Source organism: Siphateles boraxobius, unplaced genomic scaffold, assembly GCF_051911475.1.
Source record: "Siphateles boraxobius isolate OS27281-9 unplaced genomic scaffold, OSU_SipBor_1 33, whole genome shotgun sequence".
NCBI lineage: Eukaryota > Metazoa > Chordata > Actinopteri > Cypriniformes > Leuciscidae > Siphateles > Siphateles boraxobius.
The window spans coordinates 7,130,070-7,143,149 of record NW_027508953.1 but is presented as its reverse complement, the minus strand read 5'-3'; the positions used below and the strand labels follow the sequence as shown (position 1 = coordinate 7,143,149).

Genomic DNA, 13,080 nt, shown 5'->3' with positions numbered 1-13,080 from the left:
TAAATAGTCTTCTCCTAGGAGATCTGTCTTCAGCTGTCTTTTGAAGATTTCAGTTGAGCTTTTATATGTTATGCTGCAGAGAAATGAGGTCCTGTTTTATAATTACTTTATTTTCACCAACAGGTCCAAATAAGAAACTCAAAAATCCTGACGCTTTTCAGATTGGCTTCCCGATGCGCACCAACTACATGTATGGGCGAATCAAACGCACCCTTCTGAGCGAGATCTTCGCCCTCACAGTCTGCCTTTGGTTGAAAGGGGGCTCAGGTCCTGGGATCGGAACCCCGTTCTCCTACTCTATCCCTGGCCAGGCCAATGAACTTGTCCTGATTGAGTGGGGCAACAATCCCATGGAGCTGCTGGTGAATGACAAGGTAAAGAAATCACCTAATTATAAAACAGGGATTGTGCAAAGAAAGATTAATGTCCTGGTTTTGCCTAAAACACAGGCAATCGTAAAAAAAAACGAAACCCAAACAAGCAAAAAACATTATAATTTAGAAGTGTATTTAAATAGATACAGTATAATCAAATATGTCATAACATTGAACAAAATAGCTAATAAAATGCATTTATTAGCTATGCAACACAGTTTGGAAAAGGGATCACCAGACTTACCCTACTGATGACCTTGTCCTGCCATTGCAACAGTCTGCAAAGCTCTCTCTTCCTCTTGGCTTCCCAGCCATTGCATCATCCTGCCTAATTAGTTAATGGCTTATCCTTGGTTGACATGTGAATACATTATACTGTTTGTTTTTTTAACCGAAACAAGACAGGCCTCTTCTGTCAATGATTGTTTACATGCTTAACTAATGCCCGTTTCACACATACTCCGTTTGCAGTGCGTATGCGGTGCGTATTTTTGACGTACCCATGTTAACAGGTGACGCAGGTGCGGTTCGGCGGCCCTTTCCAGGTGCGGTGCGTATACAGCAGTGCAGCGATCGTTTCTGCACTGAGTCTATTTTTGCTGTGCTGCACCGCACTGAATTAAAGTGGCAGCGCATTGTTCACATTAAAATAGACATAGATTGACAAGAAACTGTAATAATTTCATCATATACGCATAATTATAGTTAATGTGTTCTACAGTTACTAAATTACAGGGTCAAGAAAAACAAAAAAGTATGATTATAGTCTCAAAAGTTGCAAAATGCCATCATATATGATTTTTTTCCCCCTCAAAAAATACATGATTTATATATTTGGGGAGGGGATCGGGGCAAACTACATGTAAAACAAAGAATCACAATGATTAAAATTAATTTTCATACTGTTTCAATGTCTTCCCATACAGAAATGTAATATATGTCAATATAAGTAAATTACATAGGCCTATATAATGTCAGTGCCCATGTATGTCTGCTGCCTATATGAGAATATATGCAAATTTCATATAATATAAAACACAGACATAAAACATATATTTCAAAATATAGCAAAAAATGGCCGTTTTCATGTAAGTGCCATATATTTTCCCGTATATGGACATAAATGTTAAATAGGCCTATATGTAAGACACATATATGTAGGCTACATATTTCAATGCATCAGTATCACATGCATGTATGTTTACATACATTTATTAAATATGTGTGAAACAAATATGTATGTCACATATTTATACATAAATTTTGTCCATATATGCGAGAAACCAATACTAGAGCCTACTGTAATATATGCAGATATATGGTATCATATGGATGAACTCAAATATTTTCTTCACATGTTTGGACACATAAATGTTCATATATGTTTCAGGCATTTATTGTGATCTCAGATAAAACAAAAAAATGTAGCCTATAGATATATGTCATGCTATTTAAAATATAAGTACATGTATGGCCATATATTACATTTTTGTATGGGTTAAATCGTGTCAAAATTTACGTTTGGATTTAAAATCAAAATTACTTAGCAATTTTTGATTTTGTGGCACACAAAAACTGCGGATCAGTAGCGCACTGCAAACGCAGCATATGTGAAAGCACTATAGCGCGTGCTGCTCCTGTACCGTATAACTTACGCACTGCACACGGAGTATGTGTGAAACGGACGTAAACCGTTTACAACTAATGCTAGCAGCTAATAAGCAATAATGATGAGGTTTGTCAGAGTGCAGGCTATTCCACAAGGGAACATTGTTAAGGTATACAAGTAAACTATTGTGGAAATTGCAGTAACTTGCAAGAGACAACTTCTCACTTTGAGCACACAAATACGTGTGTCGTTTAGTGATGGGCGGATCGATCCTGAAGTATCGATACTTCGATACTGACGTGGTATCGAAAAGGATCGATCCTCACACAAAAATATCGATCCAAATGTGTGTGTTTTTTTTACCAGTAATTTTTTATTAATTTAGCATGCAATTCAGTGCGTAAAATAAGCTTCTAAGTGGAAAAATAAGCGGATGTTAGCGGGTAATTGTGTAGGATAGAACCTTTTCTCCTAGTCATCTGTATACAAGACGAAACCAATCAATCACAGAGAGCGTTCGATGCTGGTGCTTCGCTGAGCTCACAGGCCCAGTGCGTTTGGGAAACGAAGCCTTGCTTAGATGACAGAGAAACAATCGGGAGTTATTTCGCAATAAACAAACCAAAACTGTACATAAAGGTTTAAAATGTTGACGTCAGTAAGATCTTTTTAATGAAATTAATATTTTTATTCAACAAGGATCGATACATTAAATTGATCAAAAGTGACAGTCAAGGGTTTTACACTGTAAAAAAAAATCTACTTCATATAAATGCTGTTCTTTCAACTTTGTTCATCAAATAATTCTGCATAAAATGTATCATGGTTTCCAACAAAATATGAAACTGTTTTCAACATTGATAATAATAAGAAATATTTCCTGAGCAGCAAATCAGCATATTAAAATGAATTATCATCATGACTGGAGTAATGATGCCGAAAATTTAGCTTTGATCACATGAATAAATTACAGTTTACTATGGCATAGAAAACAGATAGCCTATGTTAAATTGTTAAATTGTAATATTACAGTTTTTACTAAGAGAAATAAAAATCTTACAGACCCCAAACTTTTGAACAGTAGGCTAGTACTATAATTTGGGTAGTTTTGTAAAAGTCACTGACTAATTAAAGGGGAATTGAGAGCACAGATCACAAAATATTTAGGCCTAGTAGTCATGAAAACGTGTTCAGATTTAGCATATTAATGATGCATTCACCTCATAAATCATGACACACTGCTGTAAGTGCATACAAGTTCAAATGCATGCTTTTAAAATGAAAAAGTGTCGGTATCGGTATCGATATCGGCGATACTGGCCCTGTATTTACTTGGTATCGGATCGATACAGAAATTTGCAGTATCGCCCATCACTAGTGTCGTTTATTTACTATGAAAAAACTAACAAAAAGCAAATGGCGCTGACAAGCGTCCTACGTCATCACCCATACAGAACATTTAAAGGGACCACGATCCCTGAACAGTTATGAGGAAAAACGATACTCGGTTACTAACGTAACCTCGGTTCTCTCTAGAGAGGGAACGAGTATTGCGTAAGTTTAGCTTACGCTACGGGAAAGATTCATCTTCTCGAGATACTGAAGCCAAAAAATTATCCTTAATTTTGTATTCCTTGTCAACGCAGTGCAGCAGCTAGCAGACCTAGAGCAGGCCATCTCGCGTGCTCATTGGCTGCCCTGCGGGCAACTGCTGCAGCCTACCAGTGAGCCCGGCGTGACGTCACGCCCAATGAAGGGCGCCCGCGCCTTCATAGCGTCACAGCCCGCCAGAATGGGCGTGGCTTAGCGTATAACACTAGGGGCTGTAGGCTGACTTCCCTGGTTTTCGTCGACTGAGGCGAAGTCGCTCGTGGCGCGAGCACGGCCGGTTACGCAATACTCGTTCCCTCTCTAGAGAGAACCGAGGTTACGTTAGTAACCGAGTATCGTTCTCTTACGAGAGGTTCTCTCGTAATTGCGTAAGTTTAGCTTACGCTACGGGAACACTTTGTCAACGCCGTGCGCGCCAAGCATCCACATGAGACCCCGAGCTTTCAGGGGAACCCCATAAGTGGAAAAAATAAGGTGGCCAGCCACGCGGGCCATCACTTGTACATAAGCACACATAGGGAATACAGAGCAGCGCGCCGGTCTGTATAGGCACATGGCACATACCCTACTTAGTGCAGCTCAACCAGGAGAGCTGAGTCATGTGAGAGTGATCTGAGCAGGAGATCTGGGCAGAATACGCCTCTCCTTCAGACTGACAACAGTTTAGCCTGCAAGGCAGGAACTTCTAGGTTATAAAACCTGACAAAGGTAGACGGGGAGCTCCAGCCCGCCGCTACACATATGTCATGGATAGAAATTCCACTGGACCATGCCCACGAAGAGGCCACGCCTCTCGTGGAATGAGCCCTGATGCCCAGAGGGCATTGCAGACCTTTTGACGCGTAAGCGGCCGCTATAGCGTCTACTATCCATCTGGACAGGCTCTGTTTCGAGGAGGCGAGACCCTTGGTGCGCCCACCAAACGAAACAAAAAGCTGTTCCGAACGCCTGAAGGAGGCGGAGCGCGTAATGTAAAACCTCAGCGCTCTGACAGGGCAGAGGAGATTCACATCACCTTCGCTGTCAGATGCTGGGAGAGCTGACAACGAAATAACTTGCGCTCTGAATGGAGTGCCCATCACTTTAGGGACATAGCCATGTCTAGGTCTGAGGATGACTTTAGAGTCATTCGGTCCGAACTCAAGACACGACGCGCTGACAGACAGCACATGCAGGTCCCCTACACGTTTTAGTGACGACAGTGCAGTCAGAAAGACGGTTTTCAGTGATAGATATTTCAACCCCACGGTGTCTAGTGGTTCAAATGGAAAAGCTTTCAGGGCCTCGAGGACCAATGAAAGATCCCACATGGGAACCGACGGGGGGCGCAGCGGATTCATCCTTCTAGCTCCTCTAAGGAAGCGGATGGCCAACTCGTGTCTTCCCAATGACTGGCCGTGCGTCAATTCTGCGAACGCTGCCACGGCCGCCACGTATACATTGAGCGTGGATGGGGACCTTCCCTTATCCAACAGCTCTTGTAGGAAGGTGAGCAGATGCGCCACCCCGCATGTCCGCGGTTCCAGATCTCTGTCGGTGCACCATCCAGAGAACACCGACCATTTAGACGCGTAGAGCCTTCTCGTGGAAGGGGCTCTAGACTGCGTGATCGTGTTCATCACTCCTTCTGGCAGGTCCATAAGTCATGTCATTTACTTAAGTAGTCATTACTCCCTGCTGGTACCAGTCGGCCACTAACCAGGGCTGCAGAGCTGCTATGCAGGCCTGAGTAACTCTGATTTTCTGGCCGCCAGACACCCGGCGGGACACGCGAGCATTCAACCAGCGTTGGAGCGGGCGCATGCGCAGTAGGCCCAGCTGGAGCACCGCTGCAGCTGATGCCATACACCCCAACATCCTTTGAAATGTTTTCAAAGGGAGAAAGCTGCCCTTCTGGAAAGATGCGGCTAGGTGGCGAACACGGCGTGCGCGCTGTGTCGATAAACGAGCCGTCATGGTCACCGAGTCCAGTGCTATTCCTAAAAGGAAATTGACTGGCTGGGCAGTAATGAGCTCTTGGTCCAGTTGACCGTGAGACCCAAGCTTTCCAGATGACTGAGAAGCACTGTTCTGTGAGATAGCAGTTCTGTCTCTGACTGTGCCAATATCAGCCAATCGTCCAGATAGTTCATTATTCGCAGCCCCTGACTTCTCAGGGGGGCGAGCGCCGCGTCCATGCACTTCGTAAATGTACAGGGTGCCAGGGACAGGCCGAACGGCAGGACGGTGTAATTATATACCTGACCGTCGAAGGCGAATCTCAAAAATTGCCTGTGACGGGGTACTATCTGAATCTGAAAATAGGCATCCTTCAGATCTAGAGAAATAAACCAGTCCCTCGGGCGAACGTGCGCGAGGATTTTCCTGGTCGTAAGCATTTTGAACGGTCTTTTCGCAAGCACTTAGTTCAAATGTCTCAGATCTAGGATAGGTCTGAAGGCTCCGTCCTTCTTGGGTACGAGAAAATATCGGCTGTAAAAGCCTGACTCGCTCAGAGAAGGCGGTACCTTTTCTATAGCCCCTTTGCACAGCAGCTTTGCTATTTCTGCGTGAAGTAGGTGTGCTACTTACGCATTCACAATCGTCGCGGTCCGGGCTTGAAAGCGCGGGGGACGGCGAATGAATTGAAGTGTATAGCCCTGCTTTATTGTGCTCAACACCCATTCTGAAATCCCTGGGATAGTTTCCCACGCAGCTATGTGAGCCGCTATGGGGCGAATGGCCTCCGGGTTCAGACCGCCGCCATTTGCGGGCTTGTGAAACTGAACCGGAGCCGAAAGCGCGGTGCGCGCGCTCTCGGTTCTGGGCAATGGCTGCTCGCTGAAAAGCCGAAACCGGCTAATTTATGTGAGATGTCCCAATCATAAGGGATGGGGAACAGTCTTTTGTCATTTTTTGACGCGCGAGCAGCGCTCCGGGCGGGAAAGCTTCCTGTAAGCGTGAGCGCGGCACGAGACTTACAAGTGTATTTGATGCCCCGATCATAATGGATGGGGAGCGTTTTATTAATGCCCTGCGTTTTGTGATAACACTTAAAACGCGCGGGCGGAGCCCGGGGGGAGGTTTGTGTTATCAAGCGTGAACGCACTCTGGCGGGCACAAGAGACTTACATCCATAACCTGCTTTCTTTTGTGAAACTGACCCGGAGCCGAAAGCGCGGCGCGCGCGCTCTCGGTTCTGGGCAATGGCTGCTCGCTGAAAGCCGAGACCGGCTGATTTGTGTGAGATGTCCCAATCATAAGGGATGGGGAACATTCTTTTTTCACTCTTTGACGCGCGAGCAGCGCTCCGGGTGGAAAAGCTTCCTGTAAGCATGAGCGCGGGCACTAGACTTACAAGTGTAGTTGACGTCCCGATCATAATGGATGGGGAGCGTTTTATTAATGCCTTGCGTTTTGTGATAACGCTTAAACGCGCGGGCGGAGCCCGGGGGGAGGTTTGTGTTAGCAAGCGTGAACGCACTCTGGCGGGCACGAGACTTACATTCATAACCTGCTTTCTTGATCGTGTAACAGAGCGGGCAGATAGTGGGCACAGACTTGTGGACACATTTCTTACATTCAACACTCAAGCGGCTTTTCTGCGCTTCATGAGAGTGTGCTCTGCGAGGTTCGGAGTGCTTATGTGTAGTGGTGAACACTGGGGCGTGGGCACTTTCATTACACGTACAACACCGACGGCATGAGCCGGACCAGACATCTTACTCATTTTGAGATTTTTCTGGGTCGCCGTGAAAACGGCGTTTGTGTGCAGGCGAGAGGGTCAACAGACCGGCTCGTTGGCTGCTAATTGAACCACTGCAGTAGCCTGTTTGAAGGGGACTGACAGGGAATAAACTTAAAAACGCACGTCTTTTCGGAGGCGATGTGTCTGTTAGTAAGCGTGAGCGCTCGTGAGCGGGCACGTAACTTACATTCTTAATCTGACATTATACTCACGTGAGATTTCTCTGGGTCGCCGCGAGAACGACGGATGTGTGCAGGGGAGCGGGTTGCATTACCGGCTCGTTGGCTGCCAAATACACCACTGCAGTAGCCTTATCTAAGGGGACTGACATGGCGAGACATTTCGACGGCGGCGCGCAAGCCCGTCCGGGTCATGCAGAGAGCTCGAGAGGGCTCTGCATGACGCGCGAACGGGGACGCGAGGGCGGGGTAGCTCTCTTGTAAAGTAAAGAGAGCTAGCCGTGTGCTCGGGAGCAGAACTGGAACAGTGTTTGTACGAGGGCGCGCGCACGAGTAGTGGGCACGGGACCTACATGTAACACAGATGATGCCCGTCCGGGTCATGCAGAGAGCTCGAGAGGGCTCTGCATGACGCGCGAACGGGGACACGAGGGCGGGGTAGCTCTCTTGTAACGAAGGTGGCGAAGACGGCCGGCTTCCTCAGCGCTCTCCTAAGCTGGCTGTCCGCTGTTCGACGGCGGCGGTGGCTTCTCTCAGATCCAGCGATGCGAAGAGCTAACTGAAGAGACGAAAATCAGGGAAGTCAGCCTACAGCCCCTAGTGTTATACGCTAAGCCACGCCCATTCTGGCGGGCTGTGACGCTATGAAGGCGCGGGCGCCCTTCATTGGGCGTGACGTCACGCCGGGCTCACTGGTAGGCTGCAGCAGTTGCCCGCAGGGCAGCCAATGAGCACGCGAGATGGCCTGCTCTAGGTCTGCTAGCTGCTGCACTGCGTTGACAAGGAATACAAAATTAAGGATAATTTTTTGGCTTCAGTATCTCGAGAAGATGAATCTTTCCCGTAGCGTAAGCTAAACTTACGCAATACGAGAGAACCTCTCGTAAGAGAACGCTAAGAACAAAGTACTGCATTTATCACCAACAATGTTTAGAACTACATTTAACACAAAGGTGAATTATGTATGTCACAGTCACTACACTATAAACAATTAATGAGAAGTTAAAGATTGCGAAATAATGTTCTGTTGTGATGATTTATACGCAAATATCCAATTGGGTCTATTTCTCTATTTCTTTCTTTTTTTTTCTTAAATATCCTGTTACTCTTTTATGGAGAAATTTTTGAAATAAATCACAGTCAGTGAGTAAGCTGTCTGGATGATCCAGATTGGATCACAAACTATTTTTTTTAGTTTTTAGTTTTTTTTTAATTCATTTATAGAACTCTGACAAGCATTGCTAGTTCTACATTACATTACATTACATTCTAATTCTAAACAACTGACAGACAACATGGAACATACAGTACAGTACCGTGCAAACGTTTGGGGTTCAGTATGTTTTTTTTTTTTAAAGAAATTAATACTTTTATTCAGCAAGAATGCATTAAATTAACCAAAATGACAGTAAAACCATTTATAATGTTACAAAAGTTTCTATTTAAAATAAACATTTATTTTTTAACCTTTTATTCATCTGAGAATCCTGAAAATGTATTACTGTTTCCACAAAAAAAAAATATTTATCACTATTTATTAACTGTTTTCAATATTAATAATAATAAGAAGAAATGTTTCTTAAGCACTAAATCAACATATTAAAATTATTTCTGAAGGATCTTGTGACATTGAATACCGGAGTAATGGCTGCTGAAAATTCAGCTTTACCGGCATCACAGCAAAAAATGGCATTTTAAAATATATTAAAATAGACAACAGTACTTTAAAATTGTAATAATATTACTGTTTTTACTGTATTGATCAAATAAATGCAGCCTCGGTAAGCAGTAAAAAAAAAAAAAATTTAAAAACATCTTCCGACCCCAAACTTTTAAACGGTAATAATGAGTATGCTTAAATATTGCAAGAGAAAATGTTTATCAGGTGGTCAGTATTTGTTAATCTCCATCATCAGACAAGGATACATCAGTAAAACTGAACTAGGGCACAACAGTAGTAAAAAAACTGAATATGCGAGACAGAATTCCATCTATACTAACAAAACAATTGCTGTATTATTTTTTGGACTCTGATGCACTCTGTTTTTGCCCACTTGCAGGCAGTCACTCTTCCTATTTCTCTGACGGACAGTAAATGGCACCACCTCTGTGTAACATGGTCCACACGTGATGGCATGTGGGAGGCTTATCAGGACGGTGTGAAAAGGGGCTCCGGAGAGAATCTGTCTCCCTGGCATCCGATTAAACCAGGAGGAGTCTTTATCCTGGGACAGGAACAGGTACATCTCACAGAATCAAACATAAGTGAATCAAAACACGCTCGCACTAACTAACACCCGACTCTTTTATACCCAGGACACTCTGGGCGGCCGTTTCGACGCCACACAGTCTTTTGTGGGCGAGATGTCGGATCTGCAGCTGTGGTCGCGTATGCTCACCTCTACCGAGATCTACGACCAAGCATCCTGCTCCAGCCACCTCACCGGCGACGTCATCACCTGGAGCGAGTCCATGGTGGAACTCCACGGAGGTGTCACAAAGTATCCGTTTGACCCTTGTCATTAAGGATCTAACCAAACAGACCACCTCTCCTTAACTTGCAGCTGGAAAGGTGGACAGTTATGAATCTGTACTCGTGCTGCAGCTGCTCAAATAACTAAGCACTTTATTAGTTCAAATGTCTAAAAATTACATACTGCAAATCAATAAGCACTCAGGATGTCAACAGACTGTTTGAACTCCATTCTGTGTTTTTGGTTCACCTCCAGTGAAAGCACTTCAGCTTAACTACTTTAGTATAAACTTGCACAAACACTTCAAAACAGCAATCAATTACAGTTGACATGTACTATTAAAATAAGGCGAGATAATGTGGACTATTTTTATATCTGTACAATGTCAAGTGATTTACACATTTGCAAACTTTTTTCCTTTTCTTTGGTTGGTTAGACCCGTTTGTATTCGCTCTAGCAGCATGGGGGCAGCAGTGAGTTTTAAAGGTCTACATTTCATTTATGCTACATTTTTATAAACCAGGACTTCAGTATAGTTCATAACCTGAGGTGCTCTTTTAGTTTTCATAATCAAGAATAAGTTCTGCTAAAAATAAACAAATTGTGTAATATTTTTTTTAATGCATGTAAATTTTTATTATTGAAAGATGAAAAATGTGCAGGTTTAGATGTCTTGAAGAGTTGGAAAATACAGTATTTTTTCATACGTATAATGACAAGTGATGTCTGTGGGCAGGTGGGCTGCTGGTATGGGTTTATATACTGGGTGGTATGGACACATGCCAGAAAACTAGGAGCTGAAAGAAAACACTGAGGTGTCCATGGCAACATAGCTTAAAGGGGATTAAAGATCTGAAGAGCACTCTCATTTAGACTATCTCTCTTTTCTCTCTATCTCTCCCTTGCTATTTGATTTCATAATGTTTAATGCACTTTTTGTGTTTAAACACATGTACATATGTATCTGAAGAAATCTACATAAAGAGTACATCACAGTGAATGTAAAGAAATGTTAAAATTGTTTTTTTAAATGGATAAAGGCATGTGCTGTAGTCATTTGTGAAAAGTGACATTGAACAGATCTGTGTTTCATTGATTAATGAACTTAAGTACAATATGGTTTTAAGCATTAGGTTACACCAAAACTTATAAATTTACATTGTTTTGTATCATATGGAGCAGTGAAGAAAATTATTTGAATATGCAGTGCTTCCTGCCTACTGTGAAATTTCATTGGTCCAATAACTGAATGGTGTCTAATTAGGAAATGTTTTTTTCTGCAGTCTTAACGTTTGAGTTCATGCTCCATCATTCATTGAGTTCATTGTTTATTAAAATGCTGCTTCTTATTGTGAATTTAACCTAAAATCTGGAGGCTTTTATAGATTATGCATTTTCATTATTTAAAAACCCATTTATTGTTTCAAACTTTTTTGAACTAGATGGCCAAATGTACACCCAGAGATAGCCTGAATTTGTATGTACCCCCATACAACCCCCAACCCCCCCCCCCCCCCATGTTTTTTCCTTTCATCTTTCTAATATAATTGGTGTATATAGCAGTTAGATGTATATATCATATATTTTTACTCATTATTAACAATATGTTTGGGCGTGTCTTTGATGCCTGTAAGCCAAAATGTACAAGCTTAACTTGAGACAAGCATGTATTCAATTATTTGTAAATAAAGTAATGATTTTGAAATAATCAAAGTGTTTTTATTATTATTTTTAAAAGAGGTCTTTGGCATGGAATTTCAAATACATGATTCCACTGATTCTATTTTAACATAGGGAGATCTGTTATCTGTTAGAACATAGGGGAACGCAAGTATGAGAAATATAAAACAATCTAACATCATTTTTTTAAAAGGTATGGTCAATTTGAATAATTAATAAATAATTATAATAATAGTTGATCTAATAATCACATTTTTTTGGTATCTTAAAATGCAGTTGGTTTTAACTCATATTTCTTTCATCAGCAACAAAAGATAAAGTGCAGTAAACTTTGGTTTAAACAAAAAATCAATAAATCAATCCTTACACTTATTCGCTGCCTATTATAGATGTTTCTATTTTAGACCAGTCAGGATGGTTTTTGCGGGTAACTGGATCTCATCATATCTGTAAATATAGGCTATAACGCTGTAAAAAATATGTTGATGATTTGTTATCAAAAAAATTTATCTTTTGTCAAATGAGTTGCTATTTATTAAAACAATCTCCTTCATCTCCCTCATCAACTCAAATTTTTAAGGAAACCAGGTAACTTTTTTTAAGTTAAACCAACAATATTTATTTACAGTGTTGTTAACGCGTGTATGGTGTGGGAGTGGCACATGTTAGTTGTCACAAATTGTGAGAAAGGTTGACATGACACTAAATTTCGTACTTCCGGGGAATCATGCGTTTTTAAAATCGCTGAACAGAGGAGAGTCTGCTTGCAAAAAGGGAATGCACAGACAAATGAGAATCAACAGTGGCTTTGCTTTTTTTTCAGGGATGGCAAGAACAGAGGGATTTAAAATGTTGTAAAAGCGATGCAGAGATGACGTTTTTATTAACAGGTGAGTAGAAAAACGTCACACGTAGTCTCACTATTGGCCGATGCGTGTGGCGTATACCTGTACACAGAAGCACTACGCTATTACAATACGTTAACTGACTAGAGGCCCACAGAGAAGGAAATGAATAGTTGAAATAAAGTCGTTATTTTTGTTTTGTTTTTTGCGCACAAAAAGTATTCTCGTCGCTTGATAAACTTAAGATTGAGCCAATGTAGTCACTTGGACTATTTTAACGATGTCTTTAACTTTTCGGGACCCGCAAGTTTCAATCCCTTAGAAGCATATGGAGGAGTGATCCAGCTCTCAGATTTAATCAAAAATATCTTAATTTGTGTTCCAAAGATGAACGAAGGTCTTACGGGGTTGGAACAACATGAGGGTGAGTAAATACTGACAGAATTTTTCATTTTTGGGTGAACTATCCCTTTAATTGTAAAGAATTGTCTATTATGAAGGGTCATATTAATCCGCAGTCATGGAGAGCCGAAGCACACCACTAAAACAATGTTCTTTCGCAAAATGCATACAGTTTTGTT

The 13,080-nt window shown here is 42.1% G+C and overlaps 1 protein-coding gene across 4 annotated transcripts in view; it reads left to right on the top strand.

The window, feature by feature from the left end:
- Nucleotides 1–11,679, top strand: part of LOC143701703 (uncharacterized) — a 68,276-nt gene extending 56,597 nt beyond the window's left edge. For 3 of the 4 annotated variants that reach the window (XM_077195234.1, XM_077195233.1, XM_077195232.1), the window contains exons 4-6: nucleotides 124–374; nucleotides 9,561–9,740; nucleotides 9,817–10,975. In XM_077195234.1, coding sequence (XP_077051349.1) covers nucleotides 124–374; nucleotides 9,561–9,740; nucleotides 9,817–10,026 — 641 coding nt within the window. In that variant the 3' untranslated portion in view covers nucleotides 10,027–10,975. Of the gene's footprint in view, nucleotides 1–123; nucleotides 375–9,560; nucleotides 9,741–9,816 lie in introns of all 4 variants that reach the window. The other variant, XM_077195235.1, reaches the window with a different exon arrangement.
- Nucleotides 11,680–13,080: the final 1,401 nt, after the last annotated feature.